The following is a 27649-nucleotide window of genomic DNA, read 5'->3' on the forward strand; positions in this document are numbered from 1 at the left end:
CATTAACTTTCAATCCTGCTACAAATAGAAATCTCTCAATTAATTCATCTTCTACTCACTGGCTCCTGATTGACAGAACTGGCTGACTGAATGACTGGTTTTTAGTTTATGCCCAGCAAGTCAGTCAGCCATCATACAGCAACTAATCAATTAATCAACTAACTATATTTACTTTTTTCTTTTCTTTTTTTCAGTTCATTTCATTTCTTTTCTCCCCCGTCTCCTCATTCAATCATTCTTTTACTCATCCACTAACTACTGTACTTACTTCTTTCTTTTTTCCTCTCATCTGGTTTTTTTGACTCCTTCACTTTATTCGGCCACTCAAGCTCAATAGTGAGTCCCCATCTTTTCTTATCCATCACTGTTGATCATGCATGACATATCATCATCAGCCTGCTTGGGCCCCGTCCTCTTTCGATCCCTCGACTGCGATCACTACCACCACCACCTCCTCCTCCCAACTGCCTCTGCCAGTGCTCCCAAATTGACCCATCCCAGTCTCCTCCAGGCATCAGGCCCGGAATTCCCTCGCAAGCTCTCCAGCACCAACTGCGCCCCCTTTTAATTCGTCAGCGGATGCATCGGTGGCTTTCGCCTATTTTCCTTCTGCTTCCTGGCCTCGTTCCACTAATCTTATCCTCACGGGTCCTACTGTCTCCTCTGTTTCCACTCCCTCGGACATTCTTACTGTCTTTGCTATTCTTATTCTGGCCCTCCTTACTCTGCCTGCTGCTGCTGCTGCTTCAGCACTGGCCTCAACACTTTTCGCCTTCGGTGGGCCGCTTTCGATGTAGGAGGTCGATCAACCCTCGGGCGCTTGTCTTCCAATCTTGACATAAAACCCACGAAGCACTGGTCCTCGATCTCTTACATTTTCCTGTGGATCGTTTCTTCTCTTCAAACCATACCTGATTGTTCTGAATAGCGACCGGGGTCTTTAAGAACGAACCAGTAAGCATAATCCCCTTGGGCATCATTGGTCATACTACTCGGGTGTGAGACCGTCAGACCAAACCCCGATACTTATATTCTAGCGTCTAGGTCATTACCCCCCCTGCTAATCGAGTCCATCCTGCGCATTGAAGCTTAAAAATCATCGGAAATAGTCCTTTTGTCAGAAGATCACAGGCTTTAAGCTCACGGGGTCCACCTACTCTTCATCCATTCTCCGAGCACTCAGGGGATCTGACATATCGATCCCTACTATACCACACTATCATGCCTTTCCCTCCACGCGAGAAGGGCCGGATGGCAAAATCCGGAAGGTCAGAAGAGGAATTCGTTCTATTCCTCCAGGGAGTATGTCTCGCACGTGGTATATCCTATACACGCGACCTTGTCTAACCCTGAGTGCAGATACCGGCGCACTGTCGCTGGCAAGAGCTCAAGGACCTAGTCCGCCAGACAGCCTTACATATCCGTCAGGCCGTGGTCTACGATGACCAGCATGGATTCCCAACCGGTCTTGGCCAGATCATTGTGAAGAACGAAGACGAAGCATGGCGAACCTACCGTGCGTCATGGAACCCGGATAGTCAGAGACTAGCTGACAGTGTGCTTCTAGATAGGCTATCTACCAACGGCTGGGAAGGCCAGAGCCTGGTTGTCACATTAGCAAAAACCAGCTCACCTACACGACCAATTGCCGGGCCTACGAAGAGTCCAACCTGCGTGATCCCACCCAACTATGTACCAGGCTACTCGACTCCGCCACGATCAACACAAAACATGGCAGTGCCTCCGTCTCCCATTTCCCCCGAGTAAGTACAGGGAGTGCATTCCCTTCTTCAGGCGACGACTGACAACTCATAGACCCATCCTATCCGGCAGTCCAAACTGCCCGACATATCCAGCTACTGATTACGGCCCCATGGTCAATCCACTAGCAATGCCTCAACAGCCTTTCATGCCTTTCCCTACAGATCCAGTCACACAACAGCCCATAACAGGCATCCCACCGTCGCCCGCTCCTCTCCGCCACTCCTTCGGCGACGCCTTTGCTGTTCCCTTTCTCCCCACATATCCTTTTACAACCACGCCACCGTTCCCTGACGCCCCAGCACATGGCGGCTTTAGTCTACCCGGACGTCGGGCCCACATGTCCGGCAAAGCTTCCTACGGCTACAACCCGGCGTTCGCGCCGCAGATCTACCACACCGGGGGCCCAGGCCCCCGTTCTTTCCCACGACGAACTATATTCGTGCAGAACCTCAGTCCCACCACCACCGACAAGCTCCTCCGCGCCTTCATCGAAGAAAGCGGCGCCACAGTGGAGCAATCGGAGGTGTCCACGGACCCTGACACCGGGCGCTGCAAAGGCTTCGCGCGGATAACCCTGCGCACAGCGGATGAAGCTAAGCGTGTTGTAGCGCAGTACAACGGCATTAACTTCATGGACGCGAAAATCCGCGTCAAGATTGACCGGAGTCTTCACCTCGCGTACAGCCTGAGCCGCGAGAGACACACCGGATCGGTTCCATTGACTAACGCGAACGGTCCGGTCGCAAAGAACCAAGGACCATATGGTCCTGGCAACAGTCCGAGGTCATCATCGCTGTCTTCGTCAACTTCGGCGTCGTCCAAATCGGGCGAGCACTGCGGGCCTCTGGTTGTTAATGGGTCGAACACTGGAATTAAAGCAGTGGCTACTTAGCCGCATATTTCTTCCTTTGGATCTGACGAACTGGTGTCAAAGATATTCTCGATATTCAGATATATTATCATCATCAATCATTACTGCAGAGGGTAAGGCCGGGATAGAACGGGATCATGGGGTTGGGTTTACTACTATGTTTGATGTGCTCTGGTGTTAGCTGTGATCATACTTTATATGTGCATGATCTTTATTTCTTATTTCCTTCTCCTTGTGTGTGAGGTGAGGGTCCTCCAATGACTTTTCCAGAGTGAAATTTACGGCGTCGAGGGGGCGTTAACGGGGTTTACTGAACACAAACACTGAATACATACATTACATAGATAGAATGATTTGGTTGAATGGTTAGAAGTTTACTCCGTACTTCTATTAAATCAAGATTCAATCAATATCTGAAAAATGGCATGATGCATTCAATCAAGTTCATCATTTCACTCATGAGTCATCCATCTCATCTCATCTATCCGACTGACTGACATAGTCAAGTCAGCCTTAAATAACATGGTCAATCAATCAAAAAAGTCAACATCTCCAAGTAAAATACATCCCCATCTCCATCAATCAATCAACCAATCAACTTCTCCTATATGCTGTCTTTCTTTTTTCCTTTTTTCTCTTTCTTTTTCCATCTTTTTTCTTCATGTCTCAGTCAGTTCCATCAATGATATCATGCTCTCATAACAATCAATAATACATACAGTAATAGTAGTCAGTCAGTAGGTTGGGTTAGTAGGTTAGTTATCATGAGTAAAGGGGGAAAAGCAACAAAAACGCCAGAAATTGTTCAAAAAAAATAAAAAATGACAGAAGGGAAGAAAATGTAAAATACAAGTACAAAAAGGGTAAGTACGAGACGTCTCAATTAGGTCATCGTTAGATCCGGCGCGTACGTGAGAAAGTGAAAAGGGTAATATAAGTGGCGTAGTAGGTTCAGGTAGGGGAGACGGAAAGACGGACGGTCGGACGGGACGGACACATTAGTCCCAATTCGGAATATTGTTTTGGGTCTGGGTCTGGGTCCGGGTCCGTGTGGTGGTAAAGTAGTAGGTGGCGAATTCGGTGGGTTAGATGGTAGGTAGGTAGGGTTGGTTTTCGTGGCTAGCTAGCTGGCTGGCCGTAGCTGAAGTCTTAGCTGTGTTCCCTGGCTGGCTGACTAGCTAGCTGGAAAACAGGGAAAAGAAAGAAACGTGATGCCATCATTTGGCATGGTCGATTAATTCAGCGTACAGCGGCTCGGGGATCTTGCGGACGATTAGGACCGTCAGGGCGATGATCTCTTTGGCGTCTAGTGGTGGGAAGGATCGGAGGATTTTGTTGGGACTGTGGATGGGTCGTTAGCGCTGTTACCTCACTTCACATGTTCTCTGGGATGTCTGCTGCTGCGGGCTTTGTTTTGGGTTTGGGGGGTATCATATCGTGCCCAGGAGATTTATTCTCTCAGAGGGAGCTGTGTGTCGGGGCTGTGCTCTGAGGGGATGTGATTTGTCTTGTTTTTCCCCGTTTTTGTTTTGTTTTGGTGGTATGGTATTGCTTTTGCCAGGGGATGAGGCGGACGAGGAAAAAGAAAACATGGAAAGGGGGAATGAACAAGGGTAGGGAGGGGGAAAGGCAAAGAAAAAAAGAAAAACGGAAACATACCTCGGACTTTCAAGGATCGTGTCCCTCATTCGAATTAATTGCGCCACGATACACAAGATATTTAGATGCGTTCCGTACGCGAACAAAAAGTCCCAAAGATGAAGCACCTCCGGAAGAGGAGGCGTGCATGCGCAGAGGGTCAACACCGACGGAAATGCATACAGTTTCGCCTGTAGGCCCTTAGAGAAGAGGTACGCTGCTAGTTTGGGCTCGACGATCTCTAAACATTGATCGACCAAGCGCAGTCCTCGATGAACCCCGTCCATGGCGCCGCGGATGTAACCCGGACATTCGCGTGTAATAAACGAGTGGAACAGGGCAAAGGCCTCGACTTCGCTGCGGGCGGCGTAGAGGAATGGAGCGCAGAGCACGTTCATGCCTTGGACGTAGATCGCTGATTCATTTGTAATCCCGCTGCTGCCGCCGCGACTGCTAGCAACACTACCTGGTGTCCCAGATGGGGAGGGTTCTTCTTCAATGCTCGGAGGTGTGTTGATCAAGAGCTCAATCTCTCGGAGACGTGACGAGGGACGCGATCGCGATCGGTATTTATTCTTTGCATCGTGAAGTTTCCATGCGACAGCGTTGAGAAGCCGGATCAAGCTGGCTTCCGTAACGCGGCGTTTGAATAGGGGGTCTGTGGCCATCGTGCGGAATGTGTCATTGCGGATTTTCGTGTAGGCCGGGGAGCGACCACGGTGGATGAGGGAGAGGTATTCGTCGGTTGGAACAGGAGAAACATCGAGAAGGACGAGCCAGAGGTAGATTCGGTAGGTAGACTGTCGCGATAGTGTTAGTGAACGTGTTGCTCTTGATTCCACGAGGGGCAGATAGAGCACGAGGGGGGCGGGCTATATACCATGCCATCCGCGTCTGCTTCGACTCGTGTCGAGAGAACGAGGTACCGAAGCTCCTGGAGACCCTCCTGAAGGTTGCCCTGGTGCGGACCGTCCCGGAGGAGAGTCTCCAAGACCGAGCGCTTGATTCCAAACCCAGAACCCGTCTTTCTGGCCGATCGCTTTTGTGTTCCTATCGCAGGGGCCTCCCGAGACGAGGCATCGCTGTTGGAGCGCGCCCGGCGTTGCGAGCGCAGTCGCACGGGCGAGTCCAGCTGAGGAGGTTGGGCGAGCTCCTCGGCGCCAGCAGACAAGCGCCCCGACGGCGGATGATGAGCAGAGGAAGGTGGGTGAGAGGAGAGGATTTGGTGAGACTGGATCTTGCGCAAGCCTCGCATGGTCCGCGGTGAAGGTGACCCAGCCAGAGCAGCGAGATTAAGCTGGGCCTGGGTGGGATGGAAGGATGAGGGAGAAGGAGAGGACTCGGAGGGCGCCATGCTGGGCTGGGCTGGGCTGGGCTGGAGGAGTGGAGGGAGAGAAAGAGTGGGCTCTGCTGCAGGTGTGACGGACAGACGCTCGATTGGATCAGCAAGGATTGGGGTTGGGGGTCTGCATCTGGCGCAGAGATACAACCATCTTCCTTGAACGTGGAATCAAAGAAGGACAGGAAGATGATCCATGAATATTATAATGACAATAATGATAGACAAAAAAGAAAAGGGTCCTGGAGAAATTTATATCACGTAAGAGTAAATAATAGGTTTGGAAATGGGGGAGAATGAATGGTTGGAGAAAAGAAACGACGCCGGACGGATGCAAGAAATCAATGGATTCTTAGGGGGTTCTGCTGCAGCTTGGGATCATCACTAATTTTTAGTGTCTCTCTCTCTCTCTCTTTCTCTCTCCTTCAGAGTTTCAATCTGATGGCGGGCTTTTTTTGCCGACGGACGGAATGCGGGGACACGCGACGACGCGAGCAAAAAAGCTCAGTTGCCATGGGAAATTCCTGGCCTTAATCCTCGCGGGCCCACGAGTCTTGTCTTGTCTGGTCCTTCGCCCTGTCAACTTTATTTCCATCGTGACATGTTCCTGGCTGGCTGTCATGTTTAACTTTCCGCAGATGGAGCTACCCTGAAAGGTATCTACATGATGTTGCTGGTGTAGTAGTAGTAGTAGTAGTAGTAGTTGTTGTTGTTGCTGTTGTTGTTGTCTCTACGGAAATCCAAAAATTGCAGGTCAATCAATGGCTGCCAGAGCCAGTCGGGTTCCCTAACTATCGGTATCCCTCCTCATCCGAACGCCGTTACCGAACTATAAGCAATAATTCCCACTCCGCCGTTGCGGCTATCTACTAGGCGTCGCGGCGATTCGTCGATCCATTCTCTGTCCCTCCCATGATCCCACTGACAAAGTCCTGGTATCGGAATACCTCCCCCCTCTTTCCTCCGCCCGTTGCCCGAGCACCTTTCCCACCAAATGCTCGGCGCCCCGTAAACCCACTGAGTACCTCATTGATCTCCCGGTCGCTTAGCGGATGGTCGCCGTCCTCGGACGCTGTATGTAAGAGAGCATCGCGCAGCTCGTCGACGTCGATCTGACCGCTATCATCCTCGTCAAAGGCCGCTAGGGCATTCAGGAGCTCTTGGCGGGAAGAAAGAGGGGCGAGCAGCTGTGAGAGGGTATTGAGAAAGGTGGGGAAATTCATAGTCTGGGGACCTCCCAGAGGGAAGAACTTGGAAATGGCAGTCGGGTCTTGGCCTGTCGAGCAGCGTTGCGTCAGTATCATATGTCATCGCCCTAAGATGATCGACTAGCTAGTCTTTAGCTAGCCTTCTTTTACATACCCACGTTCGTAAGCACATCCGCCACGTCGTCCTTATCTACCAACCCATCGTTATCTCGGTCCAAGACCTGGAATGCCTCTCTGATTTCCCGCAGTTGTGCGGGGGGTAATTTGGCTGCTGCGTCAGATGACGCCGCCATCATGTTCGTGGCTTTGGCCTCCATCAACGACGGCGACGAATCCGGGGCATTGGCGCCCCTCGTTGGCGAGGGGGGCGCCTCTCGTGTAAATCGGGGCTGCGCAATGGGACTCCTGGGCTTGCTTTTGGGTGATGAACCGTCATCTTCCTCGACTGTGTATGATTCCTTGAGTTTGCTCGGAGACTGGACCGGGGTGTATCCGCGACCGGGGGAACTGCCAGGGGTGCTTGAACGGCCTTGAGGAGGGGAGTTGGGCGTGGAAGGACGGCGAAAAGGGGAGGGTCGAGGGGAGCCAAATGATAATGGCGATGGCCTGAAGGGGGCGTTGGAGGAGACCTGGAGATACGGCGGTGAGCGGAGTGCGGAGGGAGGAGGATGAGAGAATGAGTTACTTACCATGCTGAATTGAACAATGTGGAGAATGAATATGACAATGATATGCAACTGTACAAAATTCCCTATCAGATTGGGAGGATCACACACAGCAAAGAAGGATCAAGAGGGGAAGATGGCAGGATAGAATGGGGGATGGAGATAACCATTCATACATAGTTCCCAGAAGGGGAAAGGCAGCCAAACAAACAACAAGGCATCGGGGGTTCAAGTCGGGCCGAGACGGAGGGGGCACGTGCGGGGGCCCAAGAAAGGCAAGAAACGGCAGTTGCTGCAAGTCTGAAGTTCCCTCAATCGAACTGCACGGAGAAAGAGATCCGATCATTGGCATCTTCTCTATTATTATCATCGATCTAAAACAGTTTACTATCTGCTGGTCTAGATCTCATGGCCTAGATCTCCCGTGCCCATTGCACGTCTGATTGCAATTAGTACTCTTACTTTCCCCCCCCAGCTACGTGCATTGAGGCCATGGCGGTCGGTGGTGCTGGTTTGTCTCCCGTCGCCTTTCCCCGCTGTGGAGATCATCGTCGGTGCGTGGGCTTTGGAGGCTCTCGTCCCCTTTCTTTTTCCCCTGAGTCTATCCCGACTAATCCTCCGATCGACGAACCTCCCCCCAAAGTCCGCCCTGGCTCATGATCCCCGACAATGACTGACAGTTCGACAGTATCAGTTGCCTGAGTCAGGTCGCCTCGGTTTTCTACTGGGATTAATTGATTGAGTATGCTGCTACTATCGTTATCCTCGTGCTCATTGTTCGCCGGTCCTCTGGAGCTATCACTTGCCACCCCCGATCCGCTCTCGATCTGAATGACCCCCGTGCCCACCTCGACCCCCTGTTCCCCGGCCAGAAAATGAGCATCTCACTTCCCTACCGACCTACTGACGATTCCACCCTCTCGCTTGCGGCCACCACCAATCCTTCCAAGGCCAATGGCCATCCCCGCCTCTCCCCTTCCCCTTCCATCATCCACCGGCGCACCCCCAGTAGTTCGGGGAACTCGGCGCGCCGTCGCTCGCTGGGCCATGGTCCCTCTGCTCTCTATCCAAAACCGCGACGATGCAAATCGCAATACCCCCGAGATTCGCCCGAGCGACATGTCGAGTACATCCTCGTGGCCTCCTTCCACATTGACCGCGGCCCGATTATGGAGCATCAGTATCCCGCCGCAATCAGTGGCGACGAGAGCATGCTAGCGGAGCTGATGCTTCCCGATCAGACGCACGTTCGGAGTCAAGACTGGACGATCTTCTTCCTACATAAGGACACGAGCGCGGATGCCGACGAGGATGACGACGCCAGTACCGGCAAGAAAAAGAAGAAGAAAAAGAAGTCCCGGATTGGGGATGCGGAGAGCGGCGACGGGGATAGCGAGGATGTTGACGGGTCAACCGAAGAGGAGAGCAGCGACGAAGAAGAGGGTGGCGAGGGGCCACCCTTGATGTATGTGCTCAACCTTGTAAATACGAAGCAAGATAATTCCGTCAAGCGGTATGTCCTTCCATGGTTTCACGGCTGCCTAATCAGTACTGAACAATCACAGAGGTGCAGTTGTCAAAGCCATGGCGATTTGTACGCGACATTCTTTCCTACATATATATAAAGTAGGTTCACCCAGTACAGCGCATGTGACAGAGCTGACCGGCCACGATAGCCTCTACTTCTCCTAGCCTTGGAGGATTACTTTAAGAACCCCTACCCCGAGACGCTCGCGTCGTTATACAATGCCGTGAATGCCATGGACCTGTCGTTGATGCCAAGGCTATCTCTTTTAGAGCGACTGATCTTGCAAGCGAGCAACTGCAAGGATATGTTCATCGAGAAATTCGAGCAGATGATCCACCAGCGGCAAGTTGAAGACGGCACGCCTTTCGACGACGAACCCCCATCCCCGAAAAGGCCGGCCGCCCCTCGATACACGCTACCCCGAGATACCCACGAGTTTGAGTCTAAGATCGTCTACAACGACATTCCTATTCCTGTCAAGGTGCCAACGGTGATTTGGCCGGAGGTTGTGGGTGACTTTTCCCTCATCAAGCTCATCCAAATATTTTCTGGTCCGCATGCGGCCTCGCCACAGCCCTTTCCCATCCATCCCCACCTCACTACGAGCGGGCCCTTCACCCATCCGATCATTGTCCTCGTCAACGCCATGCTGACTCAGAAGCGTGTGATATTCCTGGGGCATAATCGCCCTTCGGGCGAGGTGGCAGAGGCAGTGTTGGCGGCGTGCGCCCTTGCGTCGGGCGGCATATTGCGCGGGTTTACCAGGCATGCCTTCCCGTACACTGATTTGACGAAGATCGATGACCTACTGAGGGTCCCTGGTTTCATTGCCGGCGTGACAAATCCCACCTTTGCCAACCACCCCGAGTGGTGGGATGTGCTTTGCGACCTGCCTACGGGCCGGATGAAGATCAGCAGCCACATCGAACCGGCCCCTGTTACCGAAGGACTCCTGTACTTCCAGCAGCAAGCCGCCATGAACCACCATCCACCGCCGAGTAACAATTCAGATCCCAGTGGAGACAATGTCTTCATGGAGGAGGTCCAGCGCAGCATCACCAACCGATACGGAGAGAATGCCATCCGAGCGAAGTGGCGCGCCTATATCACCAAGTTCACCCGGGTTGCTGCTGCCTTCGAGGAGACGGTTTACGGAGCGTCCAACTTGTATGTTATCGGGCCCAACGAAGAGCTTTCGCCCGAAAGTCCAAGCGGCCTTCAGGCGGATCCGCTTGATCCGACAACGCTCCGCGGACACGGTTATGTGTGGCCAGACGAGGGGTCCAAGCAACGCGAGCTGATGGCCTCAGTGGCGAGAATCGAAGGTTGGCGGACGACGCGATCATATTACTCCTTCATCCAAGACATTGCAGCCATGTATTATCCCTCACGGCCAATTCAGAAGCCGGACCTGCATCATCATCATGACCGGTTACGGGCGCTGAGGCTGCCGCCGGCCGATGCGGGGGCGATCTACATCTCATTTGCGCATGCGGTCAAGGACTACGCAGGCATCTGCCAGCTTTTGACCGTGACTCCTGAGAACCAAGCGGGACTCTTCTACCTCGGCATGGGATTGTTCCACCCACACCAGCCGGTTCGCGAGGCAGCGGTCGATCTCCTGGAGCGCATTGCGGCGCATCCGGCAGGACGACACTTTTGGGCGCAGCTCAACCGGTTCACCAAGCTGGCATTCTTCCGGATTAAGCGGGAGAGAGACGCATCAACGCAGAGCCCAGCGTCAGGCTTGGGGAGCGAGAGCTTCGGGCCTCAAAGTCTGGTAGGGGTAGCGCTGGGCGACAGTTTTCGACGCAGTTAGCAAACCGACAGTACCCCGATTATTCGTATCATGAAATATGTGACGACATGATATAGTGGCCCCCCACATTTTGATAGTCTTCTGCACTGTTTGATATTTATTATTTGCCTACGGGCTGGATATACCTGGTTTTGAATAAGATATTATTTCATATTTCCATATACTTTCAAACTAAGCAAGGGGAGTGAATGAATGAGTGTAGATAAGAGAAATTAAAGTATAGACATTAGAATGATAACCCTCCATATATGAAAACCATAACCATATCACATCATATATTATCATACCCCCATGATCACCCATCCAACACTCCACCCCACCACCAGCAACCCCAACCCACCCCCAAACCCTCGTCCCCATGATCCCCCAATACCAGCAGCAGCACCACTACTAACCCTATCCCCAACCACCCCAACCGTAACATTAACATCGGCAAACCCCTCCCCACAAGCCCCATTCACGCCCTTCGCCGTAGGCAAATAACTCCCCGCCAACGGCTGCCCATCCACACTCGCATACTCCTTATACACATTCAAAGTGGCCTGGAGACACTCATTACAAGTAGGCCAGGGCTTACTTGAAATGGCACTCCCATACGGCACGAAATACACATCATAGTCGACGGCATTCGTGGTATTGGTGACCGCATCCACGAAACAGTAGTTGTTTGTCGTGGGGGACTGCAGGCACGTGGCGCGGTAGATAGGCGCGTAGACAATCAGGTCTGTGTAGAGGGATACCACGGCTTGGTTTCCGGCGTTGTAGTCGTGCAGGCAGGTCGAGGATTGGAGGAGGGTGGTGGCGAGGGTGGTGAGGGCGGTGCTGCAGGTGGAGAGGTCTGAGGCGCAGGCGGTGTCGAGGATGGAGGAGGTGGTTGGGGCGGAGGTGAGGGCGTGGAAGAAGGAGGTTGAGTCGCGGAGGAGGAGGGAGATGGCGTGGCAGGTTGTTAGGGTGCTGTTGGTTAGGAGGGTGTGGAAGAAGGTGGAGCAGGTGGTTGTGGTGAAGTTGTTGGTTAGGGAGGTGTCGAAGGCGGTGGGGAAGGATGAGGTTGTGGTGTCGGTGGTGTCGGTGGATATAGATGTGTTGTTGGTGTTGGTGGTGCGGGGGTGGAGGGTGAGGGTGAGGGTGTCGTCGTTGGTGAAGATATCTGGTGATAGTTGGTGGTCTGTGGTGGTGGTGGTGGTATGTGCTGCGGAGTGATCCGCATTGACGATCTCTCCGCTGCTTATTTCTGCGTTGGATGGAAGCACGGATCCTAGCACGGATGGGAGGGCGAGTAGGGTAAAGAGAAGGAGTGATCGTTGTTGTTGGTGTTGGTGTGGTCGTGCTGGGCGTGCACGCGGCGTGTGGTAGATGGATACCATGGTGGTGATGGTCAATTGGGTCTCCTCAATGAGGAGACTAGATTTTAGATGGAAAGAGAGTGTGTATATAGACGGCAAAGAAATCCAAAGGAATGTGGTTGTCCAATTACATGGTCTTGGGATGGCTGCTCGGTGGCAGGGCAAGGGGGATGGATGGATAGATGGATGGACGGATGGATTAGGGCACTTCAGGATGGGGGAGGGCAGCTTTAATCTAAACCATGAGGCTACTGTACTACAACGGGATCAATCACACAACGGGATTAAAGCCATGGCACATTGTGGACAAGACACACACACACGAGCAGGGTCAGGGGCGTGCCTGACGGAGTGAGCCGTGCGCCAAAGAAAAAACGGGCATAATTGGTATAGGCTGGATGGAACAGTCGAGACTAGACCGACGGGCAAAGAGTCTGGACCCTCAGGGTTTATTCTTAGCAGGGCAACTGATTGGACTCCTTGCTCCTAGTACAAAGCAAAAGAGGACTTTTTCACAAGTCAATGAGCATAGCGGACAGTTCGGTTATTCTGCCTGTTGTGTTCTCGTCTGAAACTGGCGCCACCAGAATTAGCGTCATGACTGACTCGAGGAGTGTAACAGCTATTCTTGTCACTTCGACCCAGAGGAACTACTACTATTCAGATAGAAGACAGGAAGATAAACTGCCGGATGGGAAATCCCTTAATAAGATAAATCAAAAACTCCCGAGGGAGCACGGGCTGCACGCCGGCCCCGTGGGCCAATCAACAACGCGGCAAAACCAGGAGGTTCCACCTCGCCTATCGCCGACCCAAAGGAAGGAATGACATCGAAGTTCCCTTCCTTGCCCGCCTGCTCCTCTTCTTCTCCTCCACCAGCTCCCCTTCATTTCATCATGTCCGCCGATCTTCTCGTCCCTGAGACCAGGGTCTTGGCTGTCGCCAGCCATGTATGTTTTCCCCCAACCACCATGGATGTACCCCCTATGGTACCTTCCAATGCATTGCTGACAAGGGTCTAGGTTGTCTACGGGTATGTGTCATATTTGATAACACCCCTATCTATCATGATGTCTCGTCACATCCAATCCCTGCCCATACTGACGGATCAGATATGTGGGCAATAAGATGGCCACTGCGGTCATGCAGCTCATGGGCTGTGATGTCGCCGCCTTGAACACAGTGCACTTCAGTAAGCAGCCATATATCATACATGTAATCACACTACTAACAAACCCCAGGTAACCACACCGGTTATAGACAGTTCAAGGGCACTAGGGCCACAGCAGAGGAGATCACCGCGCTCTATGAGGGTCTCACGCAGAGCAACCTGCTTGACTTTGATGTCATGCTTTCTGGCTATGCGCCGAGTGCAGCTGCCGTCGAAGCCGTCGGGGCCATTGGCATGGACCTCCAGCGCAAAGCGGAAAAGAATCCCGGTTCTTTCTTCTGGGGTGAGCTGCCCTCTCTTTGTTATATGTTATGGCATTAATAACAATGCGCAGTCCTGGACCCCGTAATGGGCGACCAAGGCCGTCTCTACGTCAACGACGACGTCGTCCCCGCCTACAAGAAGGTCATCCGCCACGCAGACCTCATCCTCCCCAATCAATTCGAAGCTGAGTAAGTCATCCCTCTTTCCTTACTTCTGCGTCTCCATCTAACAAGAGCAGAGTCCTCTCCGGCATCAAAATTACCTCCCTCGCCACCCTCGCTGAAGCCATCACCGCTCTCCACGCCATCTACAACATCCCCCACGTGATCATCACCTCCGTGCAAATCGCCAGCCTCTCCGATTCTCCTCTCCCCAATACTCTCACCGTCATCGGCTCGACCACCCGCTCCGACGGCGCTCCTCGTCTCTTCCGCATCGATGTCCCCGCCCTGGACTGCTACTTCAGCGGTACCGGCGACATGTTCGCCGCTCTCACGGTAGCCCGCTTCCGCGAGGCCGTGTTCAATGCCGATGCAAATCTCCGCCACACTAAGTCGTGGGTCTCGCCTGACCATGTCCCTGCAACGGAGTTGCCCCTTGCCCAGTCTACCCGGAAGGTGCTGGCGAGTATGCACTGCGTACTGGAGAAGACGTTGGAGGCGAGAGATGCCGAGTTGCGCGCTATTGTTCCGGATGAGGGCGAGAAGCTACTCAGCCAAGAGGACCAGCAAAAGAGGGCGCATCTGCGGGAGAGTAAGGCAGCAGAAGTACGGGTGGTCCGGCATGCGCAGTATCTGCGGGAACCGGAGGTGGAGTTCCAGGCGAGTGAGTGGCGACGGGAAGATCTGCCTGCGCAGTTTCGTTGATCCTGCTGCTAAATGGCTGGCGAATTGTTTGAGCATTATAGATTAGTTATAGACGGGTGTTGATTATATACCACCAGTCATGATGAAATGCAGTGACGGACCAAACATAGATGACAATTATCTTCACATTCATGTAATTGTATTGTAATTGTATCCCAATTATACGGATATCATTCATGCCATACACGCCATATCTCTAACATAACCCTATTCAGAAAACTCCCAATTTAAACACCGGTACTTCCAAACCCACCAGCCCCACGAACACTCTCGGCCAATTCCTCCACAACCACAACTTCAGGGGTATAGATCTATACATCAGTTAGCTAATTGACACATTGGCCATTCATTAAGAAAGTGCGGGGGGAGAAATACCCTCTCCAAAACCAACTGCGCAACACGATCTCCCTCCTTCACCTCGAAATCCACCTCCGAGTGGTTAAACAAAAGAACCTTGACCTCTCCCCGGTAGTCTGCATCGATGACGCCCGCGCCAGTATCAATGAAGTGCTTCGAGGCGAGGCCGGAGCGGGGGGCGATTCTGCCGTCTATACCACCATACCAGTATCATCAGTATTTTACCTTCCAAGGTCTATGTATATATATGAATGTAAGATGGAAATTGTGGGGAACGTACACGTCCCCTCCGGCACAGCAATCGCAATGCCCGTATCAACCAACGCCTTTCCCTTAGCAGGGATGACGGTCTCCTTGGCGCTGTACATGTCGTATCCGGCCGCGAAGGCAGAGCCGCGGGTCGGGGCGCGGCCCGTGGGAGTGAGCTTCTTCACTTGGAGAGGGGGGAGGGGGGTGCTGGTTGAGCCCATTGTGGATGATGTAGTTGTGTCTGTGGTATCGGTGTTGGGTTTGGTGCGTTTGGCGAGGGGAGAGGCGGGGAGGGAGGGGGGTTCGTGAGTTGTTGTTGTTGTAGGTTCGTTGGTAGTGGTGGTGGGAGGAGGAGGGGTGGTCTCCTTGGTCATTATCTGGGTGGTGTGTAGTGGGGAGGAAGAGAAATGGAGTATCCTTTTTCTTCGGCTGAAAAGGTGTTGAAGAGGTGTTGGAAATGCGGTGTGTTGTGTAAATCGACGAGATGCGAGGGCGAGGGCGAGGCCCTTCATAGTGGGTTCTTTTTTTTATTTGGTTGCTTGAATCGATTTGAGGGAACGCGTCTGGCGGTGAAGGGAGACGCGAGGCGCGTTTTAATGGGCTTGGCGGGTTTGAGTTGTTTGATTTTTCTAGTGGTCCTGATAGAGTGATACAGTGAGTGAGTTGGAAATCGGACTAAGCCTAGATGGGTAAGGAATCCAGGATAGCCGAGGCTCCCCGCAGCGCCCCCTTCAGGTGAGCCGCGGGCCGTGGCTGGCTGGCTTGAGATCGGGGCTATCCCCGGGTTTTGTTCCCATCCCCAGCGTGACTTATTCTCCGCTTTTGCTACGTTTTATAGAAATTGGTGGTGCTGCATATAGTCTCACAGCATATTGTTGTTGAAGTTCGCATTGTCTTGGATATGGCTGGAGCGGTGCGCCAACCTATTGATGTTCCTTCCTTGGAACGCTATCTCAATCTCAATGTACCCGATATCAAGACCCCCTTGGATGTGAAGCAGGTATATACGATGACCCTTTTTGATTTGATTCATCTGGTCATACATAACTTACACGCTACAGTTTGGCTTTGGTCAATCCAACCCTACGTATCAACTCACCACCGCCGACGGCAGCAAATATGTCCTGCGCAAGAAGCCCCCGGGCAAGCTACTCTCCAAGACCGCGCACAAAGTCGAGCGCGAGTACAAGATCATCCATGCCCTAGGAAACACCGACGTGCCCGTCCCCAAAGCCTACTGTCTCTGCGAGGACAGCAGCGTAATCGGCACCCCCTTCTACATCATGGAATTCCTAGACGGACGACACTTTACTGATCCTGCCATGCCCGGGGTCGACCCGGCGGAGAGAACCGCATTGTACGTCATCCCCTCCTCCCTCCCCCCTGCCTCTTCGGGATGATACAACCCGCCTGGCGCGGCTACTGTTACATGGAAGCGGGAAGAGGAAGCTAACGACTGCAACCCCCCTACCAACAGATGGCAGGATGCGGTCCGGACATTAGCCAAATTCCACCGGGTAGTACCCCAAAAGGTCGGGTTGGAGAGGTTCGGAAAACCGACGGGGTACTATGATCGACAGATCGCCACCTTCACAGCAGTTGCACAGGCGCAGGCACAAGCCGTGGATGTGGAGACCAAGGAACCTGTCGGAGAGTTGCCTCATTTCATGGACATGGTGCGTTTCTTCGAAGACAAGACGACGCAGCCGCAAGACCGCGGCACGCTCGTGCACGGGGACTATAAGATCGATAATATGATATTTCACAAAACCGAGCCGCGAGTCATTGGCCTGTTGGATTGGGAAATGGCCACGGTGGGGCACCCTCTGTCCGACTTCTGCAACCTCACTAGTCCCTTTTTCCTCGATGGGGTGGACCACAAGAAGGCAATGTTCGTCCCGAAGGTGGTGCCTGGCTTGCCCGCTCGAGAGGACTGTATCCGCTGGTATCGTGAGGTGTCCGGGTATGACCCCACTGGGGACATCCCATGGGGCGATGCTTTCTTCTCCTGGAGAAGCTCGGTTATCATGCATGGTATCAAGGCGAGGTATGCCCTGAGGCAGGCCAGTAGTGCCCGCGCCGCGGAATATGCTAGAAATACGGAGCCTTTTGCGTTGGAGGCCTGGGAACGGGTTAAGAGAGTTCAGGCCCAGTTGAGTCAAAAGGCCAGGCTGTAAACAATTAACTACTTGGTTTTCCTTGCCAGGGCGAACACACATAAATTAATTCATCCCTAGACTTTTACATTGCCTCGCAAGGTCTAGCACCCTGAGTGGGGTAGATATCAAGGCTTAGTTGTCGTCTGCCTTTCCCGTGGCATGACCATCCATGTATACTGTGGACGGCAAGCCGGCACACAGACACACCCAACACAACCATGGATGAGAAACAGCCTTGCCAGCCGGAGGTTCCGAAAGGAAGGAAGTAAACTCAACCCTCAATTCCCGAATATACTAAGAGTAAAATGGGCTCATCTCATACCTCTCTTCCTTCACCTACTCTTCTACTGCCCACTTCAGCCCCCAACATCGTACTACCCAAACCGCCGCAAGGTGACCCTATGCATGTAAGAAGGAAAGAACGAAACCACACTAGCCTCATCCACGGGAGGCGTACAAAAGCCGAACGAGTCCAAGCGCCAGTAAGCCCGGGTCAGTCATCGCACTAAACTAGCAGGGGGTGGGTGAGGGGCGGTGGTTGGGGTCAGGTCAGGTTATGAAAAAGTGGTGTGCTAACTAACTAGCTAGTCAGCTAAACTAGTAGGCAAAGGAAGCTAAATACGCAGCACGGCTTACCTAGAGCCGTGGTGCTGCAGCAACAGCAGCAGCAGCAATTCCCATAGCATACATATTTGATGATGATGACGCTGAGATGGAGCCTCGTATCTGCGCTACTACTAGATAGATCCATCCATCCACCCATTTCTCCCCCAGTGACTAACGGGCGAAGAGTCAGCACGAGCGCCAACCGCAAATCGGGGGCTTGCGGCACTTAATTGGGTGCGGCTCCCGGGCCTGCATTTCCTTGGTTTTTACTTTTCTTTACTTCTTAGATATGTACCAGCCCTAGTTTAATATATTTAGTGCTGTTTACTATAATTCCGTGGTTATAGTAGTAGTAGAGAGAGGCACTCCCGTACTTCCGCTGACTGTCTTCTCCGTTCCTCCCCGTCCCTCCCTCACTACATTCCCTTTCCCCCCTCCTCTCCTGCAAGTTCCTCCGAACTAAGTAGATAGTCTAGATGATGGAGTAGTAGTAACAGTGGAGGACTGACTATCTCACTCAAGGTGGAAAGTCTACTCTAGCGCCAAAACTCGGACCATCCCACCTCTTGAGTAACGATGATGATGGTGATGATGCTGGAACAGCCGCCGCAGCCCTTTGATAATTTTTTTCTTTTATTATTATTTTTTTTTTTCATTATTATTTCCCTTTTAGCAACGTCAGTGGCGGGCGTGGAACCTCCGGCTGGAATGGACCAGAACCAGAACCCCCCGAGGCTCTCTCTCCCTCTCTCCACTCTTTAGCTTCGCCTTGTCTTTTGTCTTTGCTGGCTTATTTTCCCCTTCCGCTTTTGCTTTTTTCTTCCCTTATTGCTTTTTTTTTCCTACTTCCAGATCTACTGACCCTTCTTTTCTGCAAGATTCTACAACAATACTAATGGGTCATGGTTCAATTTTTGGGGCGGTGAGATTTACTAAAGTAGTGTAATTGATTTAGTTGATGTACTTTTTGATATTTTTTTTTCTCACGATCGATCGGGGTTGTCTGGCTAAATAGCTATTATTTTTTTTTCTCTTACAACTAGATACTATACTGGTATAGTACTTACTCACCCTCGCTCATGTTCCGAGTCCAGGATTTCAACTCAATATAATCCTTCGTTGGGGTTTTACGGGGTGCCTTACCAGAAGGGAGTGAATTTGCCGTGAACTACTTGGTAAGTAGTCGTGTTGGACCAATTAGCGTTACTCTGGAGCCTAAAATGTTTAACATGGATGCTATGGAGGGTTTACTACCTACTTGTGTTACTTGTTTCTATAGTATGTACTATATCCTGGTTTAATGTTTCAGTTCGCTATATACTAGATGATGTTTATGTGTATGTGTAGTAGGTCTGTTCACATGAAGAAACTTATGGCGATGATCTACCTAGTCGATTTCCGTTTTCTGTATAGCTAACTGAGGGGGTTGGTAATTAAGTACGTAGTTAGGTAGTATGAGTGAGAGGAGGAGAAGGGAAGAGGGGAAAAGAGAGGCGGCGAGCAATGATGGATTTGCTTCGGGGCGGGCCGCCTCTAGTTGATTAGCGGGTGGTTATTGGATGGACCATTAAATGCTTCCCTGGTTTGGTCTGTGTGTGTGTGACTCTAGATATAGACTAGTCGGTGGGAAATATTCTGGTTAATCTAGGAGGTTTTAGTTAGTGTAGCTGATCTTTGGTTGTAGATGGGGCTGTAAGTAGCCTACTGTGAGTGTGGTTGCTGGCTGAGGATGTTAGTTGGTTAGTGGGTGGGTTCTAGTACTATATCTTCAAGTTGAGCTGAGTTGTGAGATGTATCGTAGATAGCTATGATCTAGCTTGTTATTCGGCACATTGTTGTTCCCTTTTGGGAAATCTGTTAGAAATGTTGTGGTAGATTCAAGTTGCTGTTAAGATGATACTAGTCATGGGAGTGAAACTCGGCTACTATGAGTCGTGTCGTGGCAAGTACCCTGCTGCTCTCCGTCCGATAAATGCAACGTCGGCATCATGCTAATAATATATTGATGTAGATGGGGATACCTGCAGTTCATATTGGGATCAGCACTGCGATCGCATTCTTCAACCCTGTCCGATGAAGGCGTTGCTGGCTTGTCGGTGGCTAAAGATGAGAAAAGTCGGTGCACTGACGACGAGTGGAGCGAACTAAGGGAGGAGAAGAGAAGGGAAGGAAGAGACGGACAGCCAAACAATCAGACAGCCAGAAAGACAAGAGGCAAAAAAAGAAGAGGGGAAACGTGGGGCCGTGTTGCGATACGTCCCGATCATCTGCAGAGTGACAGTTGGAACTTGCGGCCTTGTCCAGCCTGAACCATTTTTCCTGTTGTGTTCAGCTAAAAAATTGTCCTACTAGCTAGGCTACTCCTTAGAGTAACTACTACTAGTCTACTACACAGTAGACTAAATTATTACTCCGTGGTCTTATGCCCCCTCCCTTCCTCTCCCTCCCGCGCGCGCCGGCTAGGGGCAAACACTAGACTAGCCCTCATCATCCTAGTCAAGTGTGTACCTCTTCTTACTATCGACCTTCCTGAATAAGGCAAGGTTGAGGGAAAAAGTCCCTCTTACTCACATCTTTTCTTCTTTTCTCCCTCACTCTAACTAGTTACCTCCTCTTCTGCATGTAAGAAATTTCCACAACTGGTTTGACGAGGGGATGAGTGGGTGGATGCGCACATCAAACACGGCTTGCTTGCCTTTGGCTCTTTGCAGTGCTTCTTCTCTTCTGCTGCTACTGCTGCCATGCCATGCTTGATCGATCTCCCCATTTCAGTTTGCGCCGTTCTTCTCAACCAAGTTTCAAGTGGATAAGAATGTCATTCCATCTCGGCAGGCGCACAAATAGCAATAGTCCTGATGGAGCCTTTGATCCCGTCCTACTGGTAATTTCCACAACGTCCGGTTCAACCCAACTACTCACACCTTTCCCGCTCGGGATAGGGAAGGGGAGGGGGACCCTCCTTTAACCGTGCCCCAGACCCGTTCGGATTCACGGTACTGGGTAATGCACGGATCGAAACCAAAGTTCCAAAGAGAACCAAACCAAACCAAACCAAAATTCGACCACTGGATGTCAAGATTAGACTGACCAAGTACTTAGCTATCTATCTAACGGGAACTATCAACCGAGAGATTGACACGCTGGTTGAAGTCTGAAGGAATCAAGAATTGGGATGGTTTGTTGAATTGACTGATTGACTGATTAATAATGATGAAGATCGGTCGGGAAGCCAGTCCACTCTCTCTGACAGCCAAAACACTACTACTACTGTGGTAGTAGTACTCCGTAAAAGCACGTACCTTAAGTGACTCTCTGGCACCTCGCTCTGAGCCCCATTCCTCTTTGTACTCGGTGCAGCCGTATCCTCGATCCTGCCCGCACACACAGAGTTGTCGGAGTCGGAGTCGGAGTAGTTACGGGGGAACGTTAGTTTAGCAAAAGCGGCAGCTGTTGTGGTTTAAGTCTATCTTCTTGCTACTAGTCAGTAACACTGGGTCCGTTGTAACTCTTAGAGAGAGGCTGTTGATTATTCTATTTCCAGTGCATCTCATTGAGTTTTCACTTTCAAAGGATCTTTACTTCTTTTTCAGAATTTTTCAAAGATGTCGGAATAATCGATTTTTTATTTTTTTAGTCTCATTATATTATTTTCGATGCTCATTTTTTGCTTTTTCTCTTTAGCCTCATTCTCACTTTGAGGCGCCTCCTCCCTTCCCACACATGCCACTCATCACACTGCCCTCCGCACATGATGCATATCCCTGCTCTGGACTAGATATCGTGCGAGCCCCCTTCTGCAGGTTGTGTGACGGACCAGGCGGAGGCTTGTCCAGTAGGGAGGAGTGGAAGGAACACTGGGGCGCGTCCTTCCCGTGGCGGTCAGCCATCCAGCTGTGGACTGCAGCCTTGTCGCCTTAGAGAACCCGAGTACGACCTTAGCCGGCCGTTGTGGTTGGGGAAAAGACTGAGAGTAAGGTTTCTAGGGAAATGAACTGAAGTTGATCGCGGACGGGCCATTTATTAATGAAACTCGTGGACTATATATTATATTATATTATGGGTGAGTGGGTGTGTGTTGATCGTAGAGGGAAGCGTGATTTCTACAGTAGGGCCCAAAAGGGTAGATTAAAATCCTCGATCGATAGATTTTATCCGATCGGAGAAGAGGGGAAAGGGAGGAGTCAGTCAGAAAGAAAGCCTCATCATCTGATGAAAAGCTTCGCGTTGGGGCCATGGAAGTTAGTAGAGGATCGAGGAAAATGCTGGCCAACGCGCCCACGGCTCCTTCCCTCGTACGCACACACACGCACACACGCCCTCACCCACCCCCTTCCCTTCAGTCGGAGCAGCCAAGTTCTACGACGGTTCGGTGCAGATGAACAATTCAGCCTCTTAAACCGTGCCCGCGCGTGGTGACCAATCATGGCCGGCCATGCAGAGAGCCTCAAGAGGTGGAGCTCCCTTTTGGGTCTAGTCGGTCGGGTCGGCCTCGTGGACGTGGCATTATTCTTCCTGCTCGAGAAGTGGTCGGCGAGGGGGGGTGGGAAAAAGGAAAAGGAAAAAAAAAAAGGTGAGCATGCTGAGGGAAACACACACACTCACTCACTCACTCACAACTCTCTCTGTCTCTCCACTCACTACTACACAGACAGACAGACAATCAGACAGACTAGATCAGACAGCTTGCTGCGAGAGACACTCTGAACCCGCCTTTCTTTGCACCCTCTCCCTCATCTCACACATACACAAGACATTCCCCTCTCCGTCCCCTTACCTCTCTCTCCTCACCCTCTTTCGCGGCTTTTTCTCTATTTATCCCGCCCCGGCAAGAAAAGTCTGGATGGCCGTTGAGTGTCTTAACTAGGATTATTGTCGGTAGGTAGAAATTTTGCTTGTTTTGCTCTCCACCCGGGTTGATGGTGTTGTCCCTCCCTCCAGGCTCACCCCACTTTGTTTGCCTGTCTGCACGCTGTGGCGCGCGCGTCTGGAGAGTCAGCTTCATTCATTTCCTCCGTCTTCTTCCGTCGTGTCCTGTGGATTCTTCTTCATTATTCTCTTGTTCCAGTCCCTACGATTTTGTTGCAGTGGGCATCCAATGCCGTTTTAAAAAAGTAATCTAAACCCGAATTTCCTTTGGAGCCTCACTAGTGCTTTCTTCAAAGACAGCAGAACCAAGGACTGACTAACGTTTGCTTGGGAAGCACGCCAACAGAGCCTCCGCATCTGACCAGCCAAGGGAAAAGAAGAAGACAACCCGAGCAAAAAAAAAAAAAAGAAAAGAACAAGAAGACGAAAAGGAAGTGGAAGTAATAAAAAACAAGAATTGGAACCCGACGAAAGCTGCCGAATAGGCAGAACAGAACAGAGCAGAGACAATAAATCAGTCAGCTCAGCTCTCACCCAGCTAGTCCAGCCCAGCCAGCCAAACGAAACAACCAACCAGAACTACTGCAACTATTATATTTTGTACCTCTTTGCTACTTTACTACGGCGACTGCTACTTACTCCCCTCTCCTGCCGACCTTGCCAGTTTCTTCCTACAGTTTTCTTTGGTTCCTCCTAACGGAAGTACAGCTGCGGTTGCTGCTGCTGCTGCTGCTGCTTGCTGTCTACCACTTATACCTACCTTCAACCGTCAAACCAGAAACCAAACCTGCTGCTTTCTCCACCCGCGTTTTTCCAGCCCGGCCGGTGGATCAACCTTCACTTCTGAGTGGATTGATTCTCTGCATTCTCCTCAATTCTACTACCACCACGACGGCCACGCCAAACCAAACTAACTAAACTATCCGTGTGTCTCCATCTGCCTTTTCCCACCTCGCTCTTCCTTTATTACTACTGTGATCCTTCCCCTCGGTTCGGCCGTTCCAGCGCAACTACCTGCTGACCGCTCCGCGGCCATACCCTTAACCTTCTTTTTTTTTTTTCCCTTTTACCACCTGCCAAGCGCGTCATTAACCCGCTTGCTGGGACCATTAGCTTCATCGGCCACTATTCGTTCCAGCGTCCCTTGATTACCGGACACGGTCATCGTTATTGCTCGGGCCTAAGATTATCGCTCTTTTCTGCCATTATTATTATTATTGTTGTTGTTGCTGTTATTATTGTTATTACTACACCACCACTCTTATTATTCTTCGCTCGCGACCACTACCGTTCTGCTACTGGCGCCGTTAGACGATGAATTTTTCCAGCCTCTGATCCCTGCTCCTCCACCTTCTTCTTTTATTCTTCTTTTCGACCCGAGCCGTGACATCGTGACATCGTGACCTCCCTTATCGTCATCACCACCACTGAGCGTTCAACCTTATCCTGAACTGTTCTTCTTTCCCCTCCCTTCCACTCCCCTCCCCATCCTCTCCCACCCCCAGTTTTATCCACGCGGCTCGGAATTCCCGCGCGCATGATTTATTGATCTATGCGCTCGGTGGTGCCGTGGTTGACTGAGTCCTGACGTGCAATCGCTTTCAATTGAGCCTCATTGCACGGTTCCTGCGGCTTTCTCGGTTCCTGACAGCAGGTGAGCCTATTTTGCATCTTCTTCCCCCATCGCCATTAATCAGAAAACCCCTCGTATCTTGCGACCGGCGATTTGCCTGCTATCAATTGTCACCTTGCTTCTTCTCTTCCCTTGGCTATTCTTGGCCCAACTCGCATCCTGGATATTTTCGTAACTGGTTCAGCTCGTGTTGCCCTTTGAGATCTGTAAGATCTAGGTTGCTACTTGCTGCCTCCGGGATATTTGCACGTTCTTCTGGATTTCTTCCCATACCCTGCACGCTCGTCTGGCGTCTCATCCCCCCCTTCTGTGACCTGCTCTCTTTCTCCCGAGTGAGCGTTGCACAGGCTTGCCCATCTGTACCCTATTCATAGCCAACATTGTCCTTCTCTGTCGTGCCACCGCTTTCTCGAGCCTGTGTACATGCTAACATGGTGCCAGCACACCTGCGATCGACAAGTGGATTGTGTCCTATTCTGCTTGGCAAACCGTTTGAGCGGCTGTCTATTTTCCGGGTCGAAGACTGTGTTCTGAAACACTTCTTCAGGGCACTCGAAAGGTACAGGCAGGCCAAATCGAACAGTAAGGGGCGGCGCACCTGATGCGCCTAAAACCGCCGCCTTCATGACAGAATCATATGATTCCGATGGACCTGGCACCCCTGCGTTGAAGCCCACAACGATCAATTACTTGCCAAAGGTGTCACCGCCTCCATTCGATACCGGAGATCAATCACCCAAGGGCGGTCTACCTAAGCACGATGCAGAGGCACAGTTTCCGAGCAGTTCGCGTAAGCTGCCGGAATTCCAAAAGCCCGATTCAACTGAGGGCAACTCGGTGCTGATCAGACATTTAGAGCCTAATCGACCTGACATAGCCTGGTTCGAAACTGAACATCCGCTTCACCGCAGCATTCCAGCGGACGACCCCTATCCGGTTCTTCCCAAGATCCTATTCGCCCCGGAAAAATCCTCCGTGGAGACCAAGGAGCCTGTAGATGTGGCGAGAAAGGCTCTCAATTTGATCAGTCCGAGCGAGCCCAAGGAAGGAGGCCCGTCTGTAGGCCCGAAGGATCCTCCAATCCCCTACAAGGAACCACGCCGACCGTCCATTCCAGTTGAAGAAACTGTGCTCAAAGAAGAACAGCAGCAGCACACGCCGCCTAATATCCCTCATATATCACATCTATTCCAGGATGGGAAACTACCTGATCCTGAAGCACGATTGAGCAAGTTGCTGATAGCACCGTCGGAGCCAACAGCTCAGCTGCCCGCCCTCCACCCGTCAGCAACGGCGAGCTCCGTGAATCATAACCTGCCCTCCCTTTCAACGGCATTGGCCGGTGTTACCGATGTACCACCACCTGCTGGTGCCGGACGTCTGAATGGCTCGTCTTTCGGGCCTTTGCCTCCGGTCTCATCTTCTTCTCCCCCGGTATCAAGGACAGATCCTGTCTGGGAGCACCAACGCTTAGGCCAGATTCCGCCTCCTCCGCCGCAAGTCCCGCCCAGCCCCTACTCGCACTTGTCACCAGCGAGCTCGAAGGACATGTCGGCCATGTCGTCGCCCGCATCCCAGCAGGCTTACTGGCGGCCGCCTATCAAGGCGGACATCACGTATCTCACTTCAACATATGAGACTGCGCCGCAGACGGCCAAGAGCCCCGCAACAAGCTATCCCACCCCGACAGATCAGACTCCAGCATCAACCTGTGATCGGTCATACAATCCCCCCACACACTCGAACGGAGCGGTCTCCACAGGCACATACAAGTGCCGTCACCCTGGCTGCACTGCAGCCCCATTCCAAACGCAATACCTGTTGAAGTAAGCAGTTTCACGTGCACCGGTCCAGTAACCCAAGCTCATCGCATGTACAGCTCCCATGCAAATGTCCATTCTCAGGATCGCCCGCATTTCTGCCCCATAGCTGGCTGTCCGCGTGGACCCGGCGGGAAAGGATTTAAAAGGAAGAACGAGATGATTCGACATGGCCTTGTCCATAATTCGCCTGGATATGTATGCCCATTTTGTCCAGACCAACAGCACAAATACCCTCGACCGGACAATCTGCAACGGTAAGCCTTTACTCGATCGCATCGAATGTCTTGCAACCCAGCTCACAAGTCACGAAACAGACACGTCAGGGTCCACCATGTCGACAAGAGCCGAGATGATCCGGCTCTCAGGCAGGTCCTATCGCAAAGGCCAGAGGGTAGTACGCGTGGACGACGCCGTCGGAACAACGTACCATGAATCTACGACTCACATAGGCCTCATCACCCTTTCTATCATCGGCTCAGCGATCCGCTCTAAAAGTGCAGGTTACCCATTATACGATATTGCATTAGCGACAGCGTCCGTTCGCGTTGATTTATTCTGTGATGAAGAGTTGACTTTCTCAACAACCGTCCATGTGACATTGTGAGGATAACGCAGTCAATTCTTTGTCTATCATCATCGACCATCATGGCATTCATGTATACTGACTGCACATGCATTACGAACCTTCCCACTATCTAAGCAATCCACCAATAACCCCTTTCTTTTCCACATCTATTCGACTCCCCCCTTTTTCAGTGATACCAGATGTTGTTAGAGCCTTGATCTACTTCTACTTCCAACTTCAATTCCTCGTTCATCTTCTTGCATTGCTCGCATCATGTCATTCGCTTCTTGTGTTCGAATAGTTTGATTCCCCCGTTCGTCTTGCTAAGTAATCTGGCGAAGTGTGCACGGGTTTGTACAAGACTTTGCTAGTGGGCGTTTTTGCCGTGTTTCTTACTTGTCTTTTCGCACCTTTTCTTTACACCACTTCAACCCCTATTTTTTTTCTTTTTTTCTTCTTCTTCCTCTTCGCTTTTCTGATTCACAACTACCCAATTTGCGACCTTATTCTTCCCACTTTGCTTTTCGCTTCTCCCTCAGACTATACATATAGGAGGTTCTGGCGTCCTCATTTCCCTTTCTTTTTTTCCCCCCAATTTTCTCTTTCAATTGTGGATGGTAACGAGAGGCGTTTTTTTCTTCCCAACGGTTCATTTCATTTCTCATTTCCTATTATTTACGATGTCTTGATTTGACTTGAATTTACCCCACTTGCACTAGCTAGCTAGCCAGAACTGAGCGGCTAGCTGGCTACAATGATATGAATTGAGATCAGATGAATTGGGGAGAAAATTTAACTCTAGCGAATAAGAAGGAACAGCGAGATTCAGCATAAATGAGTTATTGAGCGTGAGTTGCTGTAGTAGGTTATGTTGTGGCTAGCGATAGTGCTAGCCAGCTAGCTGGTAAAGTATGC

The 27649-nt window shown here is 51.4% G+C and overlaps 9 protein-coding genes across 9 annotated transcripts; 5 read left to right on the forward strand and 4 right to left on the reverse strand.

The window, feature by feature from the left end:
- Nucleotides 1–1221: 1221 nt before the first annotated feature.
- Nucleotides 1222–2656, forward strand: BO88DRAFT_418614 (uncharacterized protein; the record flags this gene model as incomplete). Its single annotated transcript, XM_025708353.1, has 3 exons — nt 1222–1302; nt 1360–1763; nt 1816–2656. 3 exons carry the CDS (start codon nt 1222–1224, stop codon nt 2654–2656), a joined length of 1326 nt encoding a protein of 441 aa, XP_025559298.1.
- A 938-nt stretch (nt 2657–3594) lies between these two features.
- BO88DRAFT_142062 (TBC domain-containing protein) lies at nt 3595–5769 on the reverse strand. Its single transcript, XM_025701452.1, has 3 exons — nt 5154–5769; nt 4295–5073; nt 3595–3976 (listed from the first exon to the last, which is right to left on the reverse strand). The coding sequence occupies exons 1-3, from the start codon at nt 5625–5627 to the stop codon at nt 3853–3855; spliced, it is 1377 nt and encodes a 458-aa protein (XP_025559299.1). The 5' UTR covers nt 5628–5769; the 3' UTR covers nt 3595–3852.
- A 600-nt stretch (nt 5770–6369) lies between these two features.
- BO88DRAFT_395468 (putative calmodulin) lies at nt 6370–7704 on the reverse strand. Its single transcript, XM_025705196.1, has 3 exons — nt 7510–7704; nt 6975–7449; nt 6370–6888 (listed from the first exon to the last, which is right to left on the reverse strand). Exons 1-3 carry the CDS (start codon nt 7510–7512, stop codon nt 6482–6484), a joined length of 885 nt encoding a protein of 294 aa, XP_025559300.1. The 5' UTR covers nt 7513–7704; the 3' UTR covers nt 6370–6481.
- Nucleotides 7705–8253: 549 nt separating this feature from the next.
- On the forward strand, nt 8254–10918 carry BO88DRAFT_142076 (AFI1/MesA family protein). The gene is made up of 3 exons (XM_025701453.1): nt 8254–8998; nt 9051–9111; nt 9162–10918. The coding sequence occupies exons 1-3, from the start codon at nt 8361–8363 to the stop codon at nt 10830–10832; spliced, it is 2370 nt and encodes a 789-aa protein (XP_025559301.1). The 5' UTR covers nt 8254–8360; the 3' UTR covers nt 10833–10918.
- Nucleotides 10919–11242: 324 nt separating this feature from the next.
- Nucleotides 11243–12478, reverse strand: BO88DRAFT_372582 (uncharacterized protein; the record flags this gene model as incomplete). The annotated part of the gene is made up of 1 exon (XM_025704242.1): nt 11243–12478. A coding segment is annotated over exon 1 (954 nt), but the record flags the coding sequence as incomplete, so codon positions are not given.
- A 553-nt stretch (nt 12479–13031) lies between these two features.
- BO88DRAFT_407705 (pyridoxal kinase) lies at nt 13032–14606 on the forward strand. Its single transcript, XM_025707508.1, has 6 exons — nt 13032–13125; nt 13198–13208; nt 13288–13367; nt 13417–13629; nt 13681–13798; nt 13849–14606. The coding sequence occupies exons 1-6, from the start codon at nt 13072–13074 to the stop codon at nt 14474–14476; spliced, it is 1104 nt and encodes a 367-aa protein (XP_025559303.1). The 5' UTR covers nt 13032–13071; the 3' UTR covers nt 14477–14606.
- On the reverse strand, nt 14599–15384 carry BO88DRAFT_407707 (putative Dut). Its single transcript, XM_025707509.1, has 3 exons — nt 15114–15384; nt 14852–15024; nt 14599–14787 (listed from the first exon to the last, which is right to left on the reverse strand). The coding sequence occupies exons 1-3, from the start codon at nt 15301–15303 to the stop codon at nt 14704–14706; spliced, it is 447 nt and encodes a 148-aa protein (XP_025559304.1). The 5' UTR covers nt 15304–15384; the 3' UTR covers nt 14599–14703.
- A 492-nt stretch (nt 15385–15876) lies between these two features.
- On the forward strand, nt 15877–17319 carry BO88DRAFT_446341 (phosphotransferase family protein). The gene is made up of 3 exons (XM_025710277.1): nt 15877–16082; nt 16144–16439; nt 16560–17319. The coding sequence occupies exons 1-3, from the start codon at nt 15984–15986 to the stop codon at nt 17257–17259; spliced, it is 1095 nt and encodes a 364-aa protein (XP_025559305.1). The 5' UTR covers nt 15877–15983; the 3' UTR covers nt 17260–17319.
- A 7651-nt stretch (nt 17320–24970) lies between these two features.
- On the forward strand, nt 24971–26601 carry BO88DRAFT_348716 (uncharacterized protein; the record flags this gene model as incomplete). Its single annotated transcript, XM_025703424.1, has 4 exons — nt 24971–25136; nt 25203–26172; nt 26226–26423; nt 26484–26601. The coding sequence occupies 4 exons, from the start codon at nt 24971–24973 to the stop codon at nt 26599–26601; spliced, it is 1452 nt and encodes a 483-aa protein (XP_025559306.1).
- Nucleotides 26602–27649: the final 1048 nt, after the last annotated feature.

Source organism: Aspergillus vadensis (genome assembly GCF_003184925.1).
Source record: "Aspergillus vadensis CBS 113365 unplaced genomic scaffold BO88scaffold_25, whole genome shotgun sequence".
In the NCBI taxonomy this organism is placed as follows: Eukaryota; Fungi; Ascomycota; class Eurotiomycetes; order Eurotiales; family Aspergillaceae; genus Aspergillus; species Aspergillus vadensis.